General features: G+C 48.1%; 1 protein-coding gene across 2 annotated transcripts in view; it reads left to right on the top strand.

Moving 5' to 3' along the window:
* Positions 1-18,081, top strand: part of bcor (BCL6 corepressor) — a 41,590-nt gene that overhangs the window by 11,106 nt on the left and 12,403 nt on the right. Inside the window, exons 3-10 of one of the 2 annotated variants that reach the window (XM_023336317.1) lie at positions 1,147-1,228; positions 2,052-5,180; positions 7,744-7,800; positions 8,347-8,521; positions 9,506-9,793; positions 11,729-12,016; positions 13,749-14,074; positions 15,131-15,409. In XM_023336317.1, coding sequence (XP_023192085.1) covers positions 1,226-1,228; positions 2,052-5,180; positions 7,744-7,800; positions 8,347-8,521; positions 9,506-9,793; positions 11,729-12,016; positions 13,749-14,074; positions 15,131-15,409 — 4,545 coding nt within the window. In that variant the 5' untranslated portion in view covers positions 1,147-1,225. The remainder of the gene's footprint in view (positions 1-1,146; positions 1,229-2,051; positions 5,181-7,743; positions 7,801-8,346; positions 8,522-9,505; positions 9,794-11,728; positions 12,017-13,748; positions 14,075-15,130; positions 15,410-18,081) is intronic. The other variant, XM_023336318.1, reaches the window with a different exon arrangement.

Below are 18,081 nucleotides of genomic sequence, written 5' to 3' on the forward strand. Positions count from 1 at the left end.
CTTCAAGTAAAAATCTGATCTTTCAGGTCAGAGGCCCAAGTAGTACGGAAGTTAGTATTGGCCAGTAAAAGCTTGATTAGTGCTTTGCTAAAGTGCACAGATGTTGGAGGCATGACAAGTAAAAATGGATTGAGGTTTGTGTAGAGAGCTGCCACTGATCTGTCCCAACCCCCAATCTCCAGTTTGCTCTCCCATGAAAACGTGTCATCTTGTAATCAACTTACAAGGACACCTTTTAGCAAGTGTTTGTTTATATTACTGCATCAATGCAAATACAGATGAGGAAAAGGGAATCTTTCCACTGCAGTCTCTTCAGGCTGTGCAAATCTAAACTGTGAATGAAATCACAGGTTCAGGGAGCCAGTTGTGGAACTTATTTCAGAAATATGTAGAAACATATAATCGATTTTCTCTGGACTTATTTCAGAACGTTTAATAATACTCGTACACTGTAGTGTCTGACAAGAAATTCAAACTTATACAAACACGTCAGGATTCAGGGACATTTATTTGTGCCTTGATGGGTTTCTTTTTTTCTTCTCTTGCAATTTGTTTTTTGAACAAAAGTCTTTTCACTTAAATCTTCACCTGTTTTCCTGCTATGCTGTTTCAGCCTGAGTTTGTTCCCCTCTATATGTGGCTTCTTTTCTCCTACACGCTCCGTGCGTGTTCTGGTGCGAGGGTATTGTTGATCTGAGGCTCTGTGTTGGCGGGTGGTAAATGGGCTCCCGCCGAAGTGCTCTGCGATGCATAATCTTCCCTCGCTCTGCTGGCTGAGGCAGCCGAGAGAGCAGGTCAAAGAGGGCACAGAGAAACCGGTGTGTGTGTGAGGGGATGTGACTGAATAGACGTGGCCCCACAGGGCTCGGCTAGCGAGCCCCGCTTGGGGGACGCTGAGAGGAGGTGGGGGGCGCTATAAGGATGAAGGGGTGTTGATGGATGGGAGGGGGCAGAGCTATTGTGGCTGTCCGCTTTGCATTTTCACCCCGTCATGTTTCACTGTTTTCGGAATGACGCTCAAGTACAACACACTGTCTGTTTGAGATTTTATGAAATTTCAGTGGCAGTGTCATGGAATTGCGTCTGCAGTGTGTTCATGTGGCAGAGCCAAGGCGCTGACTGCTAACTGTTTGCTCATCTCCACAGGGCAACATCTGTTCGTGATGTCGATGCTGAGACACAAACTAACCTGGCACTAAGACGAGGAAACGACATCACACAAAATATGGCAAGTTCCTGTGGTTGTCATTTGTCACTTTGAGAACAAAATACATGGTTAAGGTCGGTTGGTTAAAGTCTGAATGGACCGCATGTAAAAAAACAAAAAAAAAACAAAGAACAACAACTGTCATATTTTAATCCTTTTTTATATTTAAAGGTACTAGCCAGACTTGCTAAATTAAGTTAGTCAGATTCACATTAAATATAGTAAGTCATATGTCATAGTCAGTTTCTCTATTTCTTATTATGTAAAATCTGCCCTCATAAACGCAAGCACATGCCTCTGGTGACACCACAAAAGGCATAAAGAATCTGATCAGAGTTCATTTCCTACATCCCAATTTTTTCTTGTTTTTCTTCCTTATTTGTGTTTTTAATCACATTATTTCATTCTCAGGTGTTTACTGTACAGCTGCAGGAAAACATTTGAGCTTTTTGGCAGAGCATTGCATGGACTTCAAAATTTGTAAATGTGTAACCTCAAAAATTTGTGTCCAAAAAATGAAAACTAATTTCTGAAGAGAACAAGGAAATGCCTGGAATGGGACTTAAAGCTTCTGAATCTATGTTGAAATCTCTCAAAAGTCACTGGTCGCCAGTAGAGCTCACTGATGCTAGGTGGTGGACTCCATTCTCCTCCCAAGTACAAACAGTAGCATTAGCATTAGTCCTTTTTAAGAGAGTATTTTAGGAAATCCTTAATTGAAAATCCATACTTCATTACAGCTGTGTTTAAGGTATCTTTGTATTGGAATAAAAACATTTCACTAAATAGTAGCTGTAAGTGATTAAACTCAACTAAATGCATTTTTTTTCTTTCTTTCTTTCAGGTGGATGCAAGGTTGACGCCCCTGGCTGCGATGGGGCTTGACCGAAGCACTCTGATACACGACAGCCTCCGTCTCCATGGTGGAGTCGTATACCCAGGGATCAGAACCCTCTCAGCGGAGAAGAGCAGAGAGACACCCACTCTCCCACTCGCCTACAGTAGGGATGGTCTCCCAGAGCTAATTTACAAACCCGACAGCCCCCTGGACAGTCGTAAACCTGCAAATGGTTACCAGAGCCTCTACAAGGGCAGCCACCCAAGCCTTCACAAGCCTGTGTTGGTTACTGGAGCTGAGGGCCTTGGCTTGGAACGGCGAGTAGGGCCCGGAGAAAAAGTGTCAGAGCTGGGGCTGGCTGGGGCGGGTGGCAGCTACCTCCGCATGCCTTTGCTAAGCCCATACCCGGAAGCAGGCATGTATCCCTTTATGGACACATCCAAGTATGCTGCTTTGAACATATACAAAGCCTCCCTGCTCACTCAACCCAGCCCCTACCTACCCCAGCACCTGGCCTACCCACCCTTGTGTGCAGCCCAGGGCGCCAATGTTACATCTGCTGCAGCTGTTTCTGCTGCTGAGAGGCTCTACTACATGCCCCCTTACCCTCCATCCCCCATTTCTTCTCCTCTGGTTGCCCCTCCCATGAGGATTCCTGCGGTCACAGTGACCCCCACTTCGCTGGTACACTGCCAAGACAAAGGGCTCGGTGTTACATCTCCGTTTTCACAGCAGCTTCATCAACCCTCTCCTCATCCTCAGCACCATCAGGCAGCCATGGATAGAGACCGTTCTCCGAGCAGGAGCAGCAGACCAAGCAGACCTCCGTCCAGGAAGGGCACAACCAACAATAGCACCAGTAGTACCAGCACCAGTGGCACCACTGTCGGGAATAATAGTCTGCCTGCTGATTCTTCCCACATGTCCTCCCGCCTCCCCCAGCCTCATCCTCTGCCTACTCTCCTTGACAAAGCACTGGATTTGCAAAGGCCAGTTGCCAGAATAGGACAACCATCCGTCTCTTCTGCAGCTGCAATATCTGCATCCTCTGCCTCTACGCAGTCCATTGCTCACCCTTTTTCTATTAGCAGCATGGCATCAGAGCAGGCCTCCTCTGCCAGACCCAGCCCCCACAAACCCAGGTCACGAGATGGGACCTCTGAGAACAGAGGTGCAGGAGTGGAAAAAGTACGCAGCAGGTCTCCTTCATTAGTCAATTTTGAGAGGCCAGCTAACCAATCTCAACCAACCAAAGACTCTGCAGAGAAGCCTCTGGATTTGTCCGGAAGAATGATTGAGTATGGGCTGCCTGCCAATGGTTTCTCAGTTAAGATGGACTCTGTGTCATCTGGCACCCGTTATGGACTTCCCTCCGGTCGAGAGCTTCTAAATGAAAATGTGTCCCTCTCCCCTTCCTCCCACCCTCACTCTGTGGTCTGCAGCACTTCTTCAAAGGTCTCAGAGAGACCAGAAATGATCAGCACTTTACACTCATCATGGGTTGTACCAAGCCCATCTCCCTCACATGCACAGCACACGTCGGGTTTGCCACCCTCTCCGAGGTCAAATGCAGACCTGGGCCTTTCACAAGCCAAAGGCGCCTCGCCCTCTGTCATCAAGAACAAGGGCCTAGAGAGGGTTCTCCCTCAGCAGCGAAGCTCGTCCTGTCCAAGGATTGGAGAGCCCAACCTCAGTGTTCCCTCCTCTCAACACTCTGGCTGCTCTTTGATCAGCTCCAGGGCTCTTTCCCCGAAACCTAACGGTGAATGGGTGAAACACAGCCCGAGCCAGTCAGTGCATCACAGAGAGGGAACAGAGAAGTCTGCCCAGACGAATAAGAGAAGTGAACCAACTCCAGACCTGTCATCATACAAGAGGCCATGTTTGGAGAATGGTCACCCTCCTCCCCACCTTTTTCTTTCTCAAAGTGAAGCTTATTTGAACCACAGCTTGGCTTATGCTAACAGATATCTGCAGTACCCCATCCCTGATGGCTTGGCGCTACACTCCGTCCCAATTTCAGGGAAAGGCCCAGTGTACCCTAACCCCGTTCTGCTTGGCAACAACGGCCTTTACCCAACCCACTTGGCTGGAAAGCACCCTTTAACCTACCCAAATCTCCCAGCTGGTCCAGGCACAGAATACCTCACTTATAACTCACAGGAGATGGCCCATCCGCTGATGCAGACACTCTCTGACAGCAAGCTGACAGACAGGGCAGATGCAACACTAAAACCCCGGGGACAGGACAGACCACGGGGAGCTGTCGAAGAAGGCGGGATCCACCGAGATCACAGTGCTGGGAAAGAGACAGGCGAAGGCAACCAAATGAAGCATGATAGGGAGGTAGGCGTGCAAGGACAGGGTGGCAGTCAAAGCAAAAACCTCCCTTCATCTGCGGCGTCCAGAGAAAAGATTGTCTGCATTGACCTTGTACACTCAGACACAGATATCGAGCCTACTCCAACAGTCTACAAACAGCCTTCTGCTGAGACTAGCAACAAGGGGAACCAAAATGAATGTCATAGCAGTCAAAACCTGACAAACACTGACAGTGAGACTAAACACCAAGCACATCTAAGCCACTCTGGACAGACCCCCAACCTGAAGGTGAACAACACTGATGGGCAGCAAGAAGCTTTATTTGGGAAAGGAAAGATTCCCCAGGAAACACCCTGCCTTGTCGAGGTATCAAGGACGTCCCAGACCAGACCAGAGCTCTCTGATGCAGAAGAAAGCACAGAGGAAAGTAGCCCCAGCCCAGACCCTGGGGATCAAGATCAGAGCACTTTACGCTGTGCCCGCACCTCAGGGGAGCGTAGCTCTGGTAAGGACAAAAGAGATGGGGGCAGCTGCGCTCCTCTTGCACAGCACAATACAAATGCAGTAAAGGAGTGTGAGAGGGAGGCTGAAAAAGAGGACAATATTGTTGATCTTGGGGAGTCCCAAGCAGAGGGAGATGATGAAGAGGAGGAGGACGAAGGTACCCAGGCTTCATCTAAAAACTCTCGTAGGTCCAGCTTGGCCAAACGGATCGCAAACTCCTCTGGCTACGTTGGCGATCGCTTTAAATGCGTCACCACAGAGCTGTATGCTGACTCTAGCAAACTGAGCCGCGAGCAGAGAGCATTGCAGGTAAGTCCACAAGTTTATCTTTACACCACAGATTGTATTGGGTTGTTGTCATGTCATGACCAGACATTTCAGACTTAAATGTATAACCACACGAGAATAAACATCCAAGGGCCACTGCCTTTATTCCCTTTGCCTGTTGAGCAAACCTTGCATGAACTTTGCAAACTTTGCATTTACGGCCTGTAGAGAATAAATTGTCATGCTACTGTCTTGGCCACTGGTTTGATCTTCCCCTTTAGTTTATCATTGGCTTGATTTCAGACACTCTTTCAGGGATTGTCGGTTCAAAGTTTAAACAGGACCGCCATTTTTGTATGTTGATTACCGAGCAGCCATCGTAAAGGTTACTCTGTGTGTGTTTGTGACTCCGTACGTGCCTCTCCTTGTGTGACTGCCTTCAGGCTAAAGCATGTAGTGCTGACTGTGCTATAGACAGTGGATTCAGAGCATGACCGTGACAACCTCAAAGATCACATCGCCTTTGGCTGTGCTTAACCCCAAGTTTAGGAGACATAGGGTTCTTGCAGGATGCTTAACAACCAACAGCTGCCATTTTTGGGGCTCGTTTAAAGCTGTGGTTCTCAAACTGTAGTCTAAGTGGAAATTATGGTGCTTTGGCTGTCTTTGATGGTTCTCTGATAAAAAAAATATTAGTATTCATTTAGTAAATGTGAACAAACTGGCTTCTTATACAGTTTAATTTACCTCTGAAGTCAAAACCTGGAACCTGGGATGATTTACTAATTGATTTTCCCAGTGATCAGGACAACTGATATTAGCAGTACAGGAGCAGTGATTTTGCTCCTTCAAATGTTGTAGCAATATGTTCACCAAAAACGAAACATACTACAGATCGTGAGAAAGAGTTGATAAGCTACAAATACTCAAAAGTACAAATAAAGAAAGGTTTGTATGCCGGACGGCCTTATTAAAATTAGCAGTTTGGGTAGATGAGAATCTTGACTTTCACACAAAGAATGACCATGTCTTGGGACTTTTCTATGAATTTGTCTACAAATTTGGATGTTAGAACTTCTGAGCAAAAATGAAATGTCGATTGAAAATGCCGTTCAAAAATACCCAACGGTAGCGTGATACTTGGAAACCTTTATATTTACTGAAGTGGTACTTATAATAGAAAGTTTGAGAACCACTGCTCTAAAGCTCTCTGCATGCCCCCTGTCTGCCAATCACAGCCCTGCCCCCTAATCCCACCTTCTCGTCAGCCTGAGCTGCCCTGCCTGGTCTCTCCAAGGTCATAATCCTCCTCACCCCACTGGTTGACATGCCTCGTCTCCTAACATGCATCATATGACCTCTATAAATGTAAAATCGCAACTCATCCACTATCATGTAGGCACACAGATTAAGTTACATGTTTTAAGCAGTTGTCTCTGGGGTTTCATGTGCTCAGAAACATGAAGAGAGTATTTTTGTTTTTATCCACTGGCTCTGAGGCAGATATTTTAATAGGTTGCTCATGTCTGTCTATGTCGCGAATGCATTCGAGAAAACGTGGTTTTGTCTGTGTCATGCTTTTTAATTCACAACTGCAACAAAGCTATCAGACTTTGCATTTCTGGGAACGTGAAAACAAAGTGATGGCAAAACTGATTTTGTGTTCCCAATTGTGGTAATATTCTATGTAGAGATGCACCAATCAATTGGTCACTTTAATGCACTTTTTCAGGCTTAGTACAAATCAAATTGATGCATGAAGCGCTATGCAAAAGTATCCCCAACTCTTAAACCTTTTTAACCATTTTGTAAGGGTCCCCAAACTGAACTGTATCTTCTTGGGTTTTCCATCAATTTTGAGTTTAACATGTTGAGGAAGGTGCTCTGGTCAGATGATGGGAAAAACTCGATTAGAGCAAACTAACCCTGAACTCGTCATCCCCATGGTGAAATATGATGACAGCAGCATCATGGTGTAGGAGGCTGATTCTGACTGGCACAGGAAAGCTGGTTAGAGTTAATGGGAGGATGGATGGAACTAATTACTGGACGAAAATCTGTTTGAGGTTAATCTTCCAGCGAAACAATGACCCTGAATGTACGGCCAGAACTATGAGATATCGGAGCATATCTGTGTGTTTGGAATGGCCGAGTTAAAGCTCAGACCTACATCAAATCGATAACTTACTAACGAGCAAATCCTGTAATGTGACACAATGGGGTAGTAATCACTTTGTGAGGCTCTTTAAATTTGCACTTGAATCTAAGAGCAGTACCTTGACAATGGGGCTGCCGTGTTCTTCTTCAGCAGGTCAGACCTTCAAGAAACCTGAAAATCGGCACGGGCTTAGAAAAGTCCGATTGGTGCATCTCTATTTGTTTTCTCTCTCCCTCTAATTTGTTATCAGTTTGCTTCAGAAATGACCTGATGGCTTTGATGCACATTTGATTGACCTGTTGAGTCACTTTACTTTGTGTCATTATGTGGGACTGTGGCTGCTTATTTATGTGTGAAGAATTATGTGGAGAAACAAATTCATTTAAGAAAAAAAAAAAAGATGAAATGCTGGACAGATATATTGAGCCCCCCATTCTAATTGCTTAGATGGAAGTCTTATCACGAGAGGAGAGTAATATAAGCCAACCTGCAGCTAACTGGGAGGTCAGTTCTTTACATTTCTTATCACATCTGTCTCTGACAGGCTCTGTCTCCTTTTGTACTCTGTACCGCTGCACACTCCTTCTTTTTGCCTCCCTTCTTTCCTCTCTCTTTTTTCCCCCCTCTCATCTCCTCTCTCTGCCTCAGGGCTTAGATGTATATGTTTCCAAGCCATGTTTATGTTTCAGGAAAGGGAGATGCCAGGACTTTAAGGCCCAGAGCGCATGGACTCACAGTGGCTGCAGTAGTCTAACCTGTGTCTTGATGCCATGCTTGTGATTTATCTGTCTTCCCCCCTTTTTTGTCTTTGTGTGTGTTTGTGTGCGTACGTGGGTTTAATTTATTTCTTTGGCATTTTCTTTCATATTAAGACAATGTAATTGCTGACGCAATATTTGCTTCTATAGCTGTTGAGGCCAGATTGAGGCTTAGAGAGGTGTGTGTGTTTGTGACGTGGGCAGATGAGTGGTTTTCATGGGTTTTCTCTGCTTCTTTTCTTCCTTTTTTTTTTTTTCTTTTTTGTTTTGTTGTGTGTTTGTGTGCGTACAGCGGGCAATGATGCGGTTCTCCGAGCTGGAGCTGAAGGAGAAGGAGGGCGGCGGCGGCGGCGGCGGTTTGTGCGTTTCTGCCTCGGTAGCAGCAGGACGGGAGCTGGCAGACGGCCAGCGCAGAGAGAGAGCGCTGGAGCACTGCCAGCACACCACCAGGCAGGCAGAGAGGGAGGGTGAGTAATGTACACACACACACACACACACACACACGCACGCACACACACATATGTATATGTAAGAGGACAAGACACACTCATAAAGGGACTCATGCAAACAATGGGTACGCGTGCACACTTGCAGCAAAAGCTGAGGCAAAACTGGGGTCACTCTATGAAAAAAAGAAAAGAAAAAGATGCTCTCTCCTGCAAAAACACGCAGCAACTCTCGCATAAACCGGGCGTGCGGAAGGGAAAAGGCGAGGGGGGAGTTTTTATTTTCAAGAAGCCTTTTGTGCTTATCTGCGCAGAGAGAGCGAGAGAGAGAGAGAGGGGAAGCCAAGAGAGGAGAAGGAGGGGCAGAGATTGCGTGAGTGAAAGCGGGGGGAGTTAGCGGGTGAAAGCGGATGGGAGAGCGCAACGGAAAGAGGAGGCGAGGGGGAGGGAGCTGGCGGGGGTGGAGAGGTGAGGGAGGGTAGTTACGTTGGCCAGGAGCCCAGCTGTGTGTTGGAGCAAGGCCGCGGCTGACGTGTGAGCCTAATTATGGCACGGAGAGGGAGACGGAGAGAGGGAGTCGAGGAGAAACGGAGGTGGGGTGGGGGGATAGAGTCACGCTCTGTGTGAGAAGGGCGTGGCTCGGTCATGCCGTGGGGGAGGACAGAGAGAGAGAAGGGATGTCTTTCCTCTGTGCTGGAAGTGCAAGGAACCATCAGGCCCCGCTGGCTCTGCTCTGCTCCGCTCGCATCAGATTAAAAAGTCTTTACCCCATCAAAGTTTTACTGCCTGTCTTTAAAGCAGAATAAAAGCTGGCTGGTGTTTAACCGCCACTCTCCCGCTCGTCGATCCCTCACATCTTCCCGCCCCACCCGTCGGTTTCCCCTGCCCGCTCTCGGTCTGTCTGGTTTGTGGTCTGTCTGCATTCCTGGGGTCCCCTTTCATCTTTTCTTTTTTTTTTTCTTTTCCATCTAACCCTGTTCTTCCGTCCCGCTCTGCTCTGTTCAGGTGTCCGTCCGCTGTACGCCAACAACAGAGTTCCGGTTCTCCAGAGGTGCGTGGCGCCGAGGGACCTCGTGTCCCCGGGTCACCTGGCTCAAGATGGAGCCAGGAAAGCGGCGACGAGAGAGTCTGAGGAGGGACTGTGCATGCCTCCCACTCTGACGCCATCAAAGGAGTTCCTGGAGGAAAAGGTCGGCCTGGGCTTCGGAGCTGCCAGAAAACGCCCGCTCATCAAGGAAGAGCAGGACGACTCGGAGGAAGGGGAGCGGGAGAAGAGAGCCAAGCTTTCTACGGGTGAGAACTTCAGAAACGTGCCGCCTCACTCACACTTCCACCTCCCACTTCTTTTTATGTCTTTTTGCTGCTACTTTGATACTCCAGGCTTTATTCCTGTTCGTTTGAAAAAACAAACAAACAAAAAAAAAACTCATATTTTTTTTTTCTACAATCAATCCTGCCTTGAAGCTACCAGGCAGACGTTTCTGTAAATTCAATCAAAGTCATTAGATCCAGTCTGTCACCTACTTGTCATAGTCAGTTTTTTTCTGTTTGTTTTGCTGGTGATATGGCTCTCTGCCCAGGGTGGCACAGTCTCCGGGGCTCTTCAGCGAAATAAAGAAATGTGTCAGACTCATAAGTCCAATTAAAGAAGCCATAAGAGAGCACAGAGGAACGATAAGCATGTGGAGAATCCTTTGTCAATACTCTTTAAAACACAAAATCAGCGGTGGTTTCTGAAATGGGCGATGTGACTCAGTGCCCAGGGCAGCATGACTTTAGGGGCGACCCAGCGCTCAAAAGCAATTCAATTTTTTATTTTTTTTTTAAGTTATTTGTCAGTTAGTTTCCCAATGCTTACTTGCATGTCCTCTGAATAAAAAGTGACCCCGCACCCTCTACTTGTGTATGCACTTTGTTAGCATTGTGTTAAGTTCCTGTCTGGTTTGCGTCTTCTAATTCTGTGTTTCAGTAAGCAGCTGCTTAAGTTTTTTTTCTCCAAATCTGCCAGACAAGCTTATGTGCATAACTAATCAAAATCATGTTCTCTGTCAAATATTGAACAATCGCGGTTAGCTTGCTTACTTTTGTCTTGCTAATTTATTGTAAACTACAATTTATCTACGATCCTAAAATATTCCATTACTTCCTAGTGACAAAAGGAATAAATGTCACTTGTGTTTTTTTGTTTTTTTTACTTTTGAGTAACTACATGCTTTTAATTACATTCGCCCTTCTTGAGCAAATCGCGTAAGGCTGCAGCAAAACATTTAAAGCGAATGTGACCGTCCCCCCGAATGTAAAATTTTGCAATTTGGGAAAAATTTCCGAGCAGCTTGGGATGGACGTCAAATAAATTTGTCAGAATGTCTCAAAAGTTCCCCCTCCGTCATAGTTTTTACAAATGCCATCTGAACAGCTTGATTCCTGTGCCTCTTGTGATGCAATCGACACACAAGTAAACACAGCTGAGTTACCTGGGGGATCCCCAAACCCCCCCCCAAAAAAGCTTTGTTCTTTGTAAAATCTTACAATGGAATCCAAAACGTTCTTATTATTCTGTGTTTTTAAAGTCATTGTATGTTTGACGGTTGAAAACAAAAAAAAAAAATAGACCACTGGATACTGTCTTTAACCCCAGCACCGCCACCCGCCCCCTCCTCTTCCCACTCACTGTCATGCGCTTCGCTCTGTGTGGCAGCCAGCTCCGAGGGGCGTTTAATCCTTCCCTTTGAGCCGAGAGCGCGCAAGAGAAGCGAGGAAGAGGGACAGCCATTCTTTCTCGCTTCTCTTTCAGCTCTGCTGTTCCTCCGCTGTGCTTACCCGCCCTCTTCAAAGCTGCTCTTTTTTTTTTTCCTTTCTCTTTTCATCTCTTTTTTTTTGCCTCATCTGTTTGGGTTTCCTTTTTTTCTTTTTCGTCTGGCATGCAGTATCGTGCTTGCTCTCCTCGGCACTGGCAGACAAGTCAAACACCCGTCCCTTGTGAATTTCGGATTGGAGCAGCCAGTCTCGGCTTCTTTGGTCTTTATTGGTTTGTTTCTCCCTCATTTCTTTCCTCCACTGCTCTGTCTGTCGTCCTTCTTCCCTCCCTCCCTTCCTTCCTGCATGAATGTTATGCATGAGGCTCAGGCGTTGTCATTAATGCTGTTTTTTTGGCACTCTTGAGCTCGCGAGCAGCACTGTTTGGGCACTGCAACGCGAGACTGAACAACGCGTTTCACTTGTCGGCAGATGAGTGCGAGCAGGCCAGTCCTGATGAGGATGACGACGATGACGAGGTGCGAAAGCTCAAAGTCCGCATCGAGCTCAAGGGACTGCGACTCAGCAAGCCCACGGCGGGCGCAGCGTCACCCGACGGCTCCCAGTTCAAGCAGGAGAGGCCCTGGCCCCTGCCTCGCATGGGAAACCCAGCACAGACTCAGCGGGAGCGCAAGATCCGGGCGGCAGAGCCCGAGGACCGGGCCGCGGCGCAGAGGAACGACATCAACAGGAAGTGGGGCTGCGAGAAGCTACCTAATGGTAAGAGCGAACCACCAGACGCGCTAACCGCCGCCTTTTATTCTCCGAGTTCAGCTAGGGTAACGGAAATCTATCTTTGGCTCACGTTTCACTTTCTTGTTGAGCAGGCTGTCTTTAGGGGATTTCCCGAGAGCAGTCAGAGAGGCGAGGGGGGGGTGGGGGAGTGGTGAGGCAGAGGAAACGGCTCGGGGGACTCGTCTTCCTGCCAGCCAGAAGGGTTGAAGGGGTCTGGGGACCACAAGCTGAAATGTACAAGCCACGACCCAACCCTCCTCCCCCGTTGTCCCCCAACACACACACACACACACTCTTTATTAAATGTTCAACTGGTCTGCGTCAAGCTCTGTGAGGAGGATGAAAGGGAGGAAGTGGTCGGCGGAGATGCGCAGGTGCGCTGTGACTAATGTGTGATCAGTGATTTTTTTTTTTCCTCTCGAGACCAGTCACAAGGAGCACTGAACGGGGGATTTATTGGTGCGTTCTGTTGAAGGGGATGGCTGTTCTCATTAAAACTGAGGGTTTTCCCTTATACTTGTGCTGAAACGGGAAGCTGAAAGTGGAGAGCAACTATATATGGGGAAAAATAATAATAACACAAAAATAGCTCATAAGCCTTGATTGGTCGCTGACTTATCATTTTTGTTGAACATTTTTAGATATCATCACCCTGGCAACACATGGGTTTAACGCCAGGTGTGTGGGTGTGCATTTCTTTACCATAATAAACCCAACACTGTTAAACTATTTAAACTGTCATTAATGATCTGACCACACAAGGTTTTTCTTCTAGCGTGCATGAGATGCAAAGAATTTCTCTACGTAAGCTTTTCTCAACTTTATCTACAAATGAAGGATTTGGTGGAATTTAAAACTTGCCAAATAAAAGTTGCGCGGCGGCATGAATCAGACCGCAGACTGCAGACACTGATAATGGTTTGAGTTTCTGATTAAAATGTTTCGAGGGTTTTGAAACGGAAACGGCATTCAACCAAAAAAGTTAGAAAACCTGTACATCTTTCTGTCATTAAGGAAAACGTCCGAGACCGTTGTTAGGACCTGCAGTAATGATTCGTTCTGTTTTGTAACTTTGTTTGCATGTTTACGTCACAAAAAAATACAAATATTACAATAAATTGTAGCATTTTTGATTTGAGAAAACATGGCTTCTGAGTGGTTCAGCTTAGGGATTTTTGACGCACACTCCAAAACATTTTGACACCACTAGTTTGGGTCAAAGCGCAGGCATGTGAGTTAAATTCAACTGCAAATTTGCAGCTTAACTTAAATTGGTCTCCAGATTTCCTTCATCTCGCCGTATTTTACAACGGAGAAGGGACAAAAATGTCAGTGACTAAACGTTGAAAGTTGTTAGAGAACCTCCCCACCCCCCTAAGAAACTGCTTTACTGTTGCAGCAAAAAGGACTTGCAGAACACTGACTACTTTGTGTTGGTTCATCATGGAAAATCCTTATAAAGTACATTTAAGTTTGTTGTTACATCAATAAAGTAAAAACGAAAAGGATGAGAATAATTTCTTTCCGTATTTTTTTGTAATTGGTATATTTTTTTCTTGGCTGGGTAGACTCATGTGCTCCCAGGCAGCTCACAGTGCTCATTAATAAACCAGCAGCGTGTCGGGAGATGGCCTTGCAGTTCCTTTCTGTCCTCCTCCTCCTCCTCGTCTTCCTCTACTAGCTCTTATTCCCTGTTCTCCCTCTGCTCCCGTTCCAGGAGTAGCTGCTCCCGCCCTTCCCCCCAGCCAGCCGAAGGACAGGCCACACCAGCCGAGCCTCTTCTCAGGTGACCGCGGCCTTAAGGAGCCGAAGAGGGGGCCCCCGTCGCCGGCCCCGGAGCTCTGCCTGGGAGGCGTCCCTCCCCTCAAACCCCGTCGCCATAGTGACACGGACAAACCCAAGGGCAAGCGGCCGTGTAAGACCAAGCACACGGGCCAGCGAGACCGAGACAGAGAGAGGGAGCGGGAGAAGAGGAAAGAGGCCGCGCCCACCAGCCCCGGCCAGCGCTCGGCGCCTGATCTGGGATCAGCCGAGGATGACAAGGTGAGCGTTGATAGGGGGAGTTGGGCTGCGATGCGGCCGTCTGGATGTTTTGCAGCAGCGGAGTGTGTTTCTGTATGCCTGTCGGCGTCTCTCATTATGCAGCTGGGGAAGGGAGGGAGGGACAGAGGAAGGAAGTATGTTTACAATGTTTAGAGGGCTGCGGGAGCTTTGACCTCCCCGTGCCCTTTGCGACTCCCTGAGGAGGCCCCGCTCGCTCGCTTGTGTGTGTGTGTGTGTGTGTGCGCTTCTCTCTGGCCTTAATTGTCGAGCGTGTGTCATCTGGGCTGTTTTTTTTTGTGTGTGTGTGTGTGTTTTGTTTCTGTGTTGTTTTTTTTGCGTGTGAGCCAGCGATGTGAGTGTCCTGCGTGTTGGTGAGCATTCCTGACAACAAAACCCCGGAGCAATTATGCATCTCGCTGCGTCCTGAGTGAGTGTGAGGAATGTGGCAGCCATGGTGGAGCACATGACGCTCATAAGGAGGAGGAGAGGACGAGGAGGGGAGGGAAAGGAGCAGAGGGGAAAATCGAGGGGAAAAAAAGAGGAGTCTAGGCTCTTTCTTTTTTTTTTTTTTCTTTTTCCGCCTGTGCTGCTTCCGTCCCCCCTGCTCCTCCTCAGGCTGACAGCTGCTCCGACATGGAATTCCACTGAGAGGGCGACGCGCCGCTCGCACGCACTCACACAAGAACGGGCAGGCAGCTCCCACTGCTCTGTGAGGGCTCTGCGATTAAAGGAAAGGGGCATGGCGGCCTTTAGCGTTCAGGGTGTGAACGCTCGCTGTGAAAGATGTCTTTTTTTTCTCTCTCTCTCTCTCTCTCTCCCTCATTAATGGACGATGAAACCTCCAAACGCAATTTAGAAAAGTCTTGAAAGCTTCAGAGGTTGGGGCTACAAAACTTGTAGTTTTTCTTTTAAATAAAAATGTCATGCTGTGGCTATTTTCTTGTAAATTTCTTTGTATTTAGCACACACATAAGCAGAATTCTCTTTACATTTCTGTAGTTTTGTCCGTATGCCCTTGAGTGTCCCTCACACTTTCCTCTCCTCGTCTCCCGTCAGCTGGCCGAGCAGCGCAGCGTTCCGAGGAAGAGAGCCGCCTCTCCTAATCACTATCCCTGCTCTCCGCTGAAGCCCTGCTCCCCCGCTGCACTCTGCCCGCCCGCCCTGCTGCCCCAGGCGAACGTCAGAGCTCCACCGGAGGTGCCGCCGGGGCTGCACAGGACCCCCCCTCTTGAGCCCTCCGCCGTGCGCCCCATCCCGCCGGAGGCTCGGCGGCTGATCGTGAACAAGAACGCCGGCGAGACTCTGCTTCAGAGAGCGGCGCGGCTCGGATACGAGGTAACACGCTTCACTTGGCTCATCCTCCCTCCTTATCTCTCTCTTGCTCTTTCTTTTTTTTTTCTTCTTCTTCTACATTTTACGCTCTTACACTTCATCTCCCCCGAATCTCGGCCCTCTTTTCTTAAATTGAACTCATTTTCTTCCCCGACTGTTCCTTTCTACGACTCCGGCAGACGCTACTCTGGATTTTTTTTCTTTTTTTTTTTTTTGAGAATCCTTCCTCTCACACACATCTCCAATACTACCTCTTTCTAGCTTCTTTTTTCATTTGCTTTTTTCTCTCATCTCACCTTTACTCACATTTTCTTTCTCACATGCTCCATCTTATTACTCTCCTCGCCTGCTACTCTCCTCCTCTCTCTCAGGTTTCCACCATCTCCCTCTCTCCCTCCCCCCTTCCTTTCCTCTCGGCGCTCTCTTTCTCTTCCTCTCTTTGTGACTCAGATTGTCGTTGGCACCCCCCCCCCCCCCCCCCCCCTTACCCTTCCTCCCTCCCTCTTCTCCTCCTCCTCACATGTGCACTCGCTCACACACAAACACGCCACCGCCTCCCCTCCTCTCGCCTCGCACCGCTCTCACATCTCATTAATTCTCCGCGAGGCGAAGTGTGACACACACATACACACACGCCACGCACGCGCACAGGCACACGCGAATGAGCGCAGGCAGCATGAGGGATCGTTATACGGAGACGGATGCTCGCCAGCTTCTCTCTCTCGCTCTCTCTCTGGCATCGGGGAGGTTATTCCTCCGTCTTTGTGCGGAGCTGCCGATCATTCTTATTCCAGCGGCGCCACCGGGGGGGTGGGGGGGGGGCAGAGGGGGTTTCTTCTGCATGTATCATCGCATGTAAATACGAATTTAAGGCCAATATCCGTTTATGTGAGTTGCAACATTTATCGAAAGCATTGTTGTGTTTTTTGACGTGCCACCGCCATCCCATCTCTCCCGATCCGGTCACCTCTGTTAAAACTTTCTCACTTCCCCACTTATCCCCTGCACATTGTAAAGAAAATGGGGAACGTGTGTGTTTTGGATGTTCCCCGTCTAATTTGAGGGTTCTTGGCACATCGCTGGTGTTGGCAGGTTTTACAAATTGATGCGGCTCATGTCGTTCCTCTACTTTATTTTAACAGTGCCCGACCACAGTCTGTGTAGTTTGTTTGTTTGTTTTTTAGAACAACTGTGAAGTGTAGGTTGATCCAGTCCAGATTTGAGTTTTAGATGCAGATTTCTCAAAGTTGCCTCCCAGTGGTTTCCTTTTCGCCAACAAATGTACGCTGATGATGGGAACCGAGTCCAGCCACGAGGACTAGACTTTCACTTTGCAATTTTTACAAAATACAAAGAGCAACATAGTTTACCCTGCGTTGTGTGTATTTGAATCGGTGACATCACAAGAGGCAAATTGATCTGATTGGCTGCACCAGCAGAAAAGACACTGGGCTAGCTCATTTTGACAGATCTTGTATGGATTCTCTACTGCGACCCCTTTCACAAACCTCTCCCATATGCTTCCAGAATTTGCCGTAGAGCTCTGGAGTACGGCTCAAACGTGTTCCTGTGGCCGTGCAAAACAAAAGCAAACGCCTTTGAAGGCGGTGTTGGATTACACATGAAGAAAGAGCAAGTGGGGGAGGGGGAACACAAGAGATGGGACGTACCTGAAAGTACGTGTGGAAGGAAGCTGGTGTTCGGGAGGGTGGATGTCATCTTAACTCACTACGCTTCCTCACAAAATGGCAGAATAAATAAAAAACTGACCATGAGGTGTTCTAAAGGTGGCAGAACATATATGTAACAGGAGTTCACTTTTACAATAGTGTCTTGCTACGTGCTTTATAAATTGCAAGAAAATACAATTTCACTGAAGCACAGCGCTGCAAGTCAGCGTCGACAGGACACGCAAAGAAGCAATAGAAAACTTGCTTAGGGCACAATTGAGATAGCTATTTAAAACATAATTGTCAAGTGCTCAGCCTCCCCCTCAGGGCTATGACGCCCTGGGCAGTGAGCCATATCGACCTCATCTGCTCCCATGTGTGTTTGCGTGCTTTAATGGGGGGGGGGCAGAGGGAAACTGTGGAAACCGGTATCTTCGTGCTACGCTCGTTCCTGCCTTGCTTTATAGTTGCGCATGTTAGTTGGACACATTTATGGTGATGAGGGAAGTGTGTGCGGGTGATTATGTGTGTGAGGCTGAATGGGAGAGAGCAGGAGTGTGAATGAGAGGTAAGCACTGGGAGTATAATCGCGTTCTAATGGCCCTCTAATGTGCCGTGGTGACTGTGGTTAGCAGCGGCGGCGGCTGTTTTTCTCCCTGGCTTTCCGCGCGCGCGAACACACACACACACACACACACACAGTCGGGATGCAGCGCAGCAACAGCAGCAGGGCTCAGTCAGCCGTGCTCGAGTGAAGCTGGCTCGTCTCTCTGATTTATGCGTCTCTCTCGAACGTTTTTTTCCCTCCCTCTCCTATATTTTTTCCTCCCCTCCTCTCCCGCTTCGCCTTCCCCCCTTCCACCTCCTCTTCCTCCCTCTCTTCCCTTTCTGCGCTCCTCGTGCGGAGAGGCAAAGAGGGGAGGGAGAGGGGGAGGGGAGGAGAAAACCTGAGACTACACAAACAAGGCGCTGACCGCTGCGCAAACAACACCGCCGCCCCCCCTC

Source organism: Xiphophorus maculatus, chromosome 7 (genome assembly GCF_002775205.1).
Source record: "Xiphophorus maculatus strain JP 163 A chromosome 7, X_maculatus-5.0-male, whole genome shotgun sequence".
NCBI classification, from domain to species: Eukaryota; Metazoa; Chordata; class Actinopteri; order Cyprinodontiformes; family Poeciliidae; genus Xiphophorus; species Xiphophorus maculatus.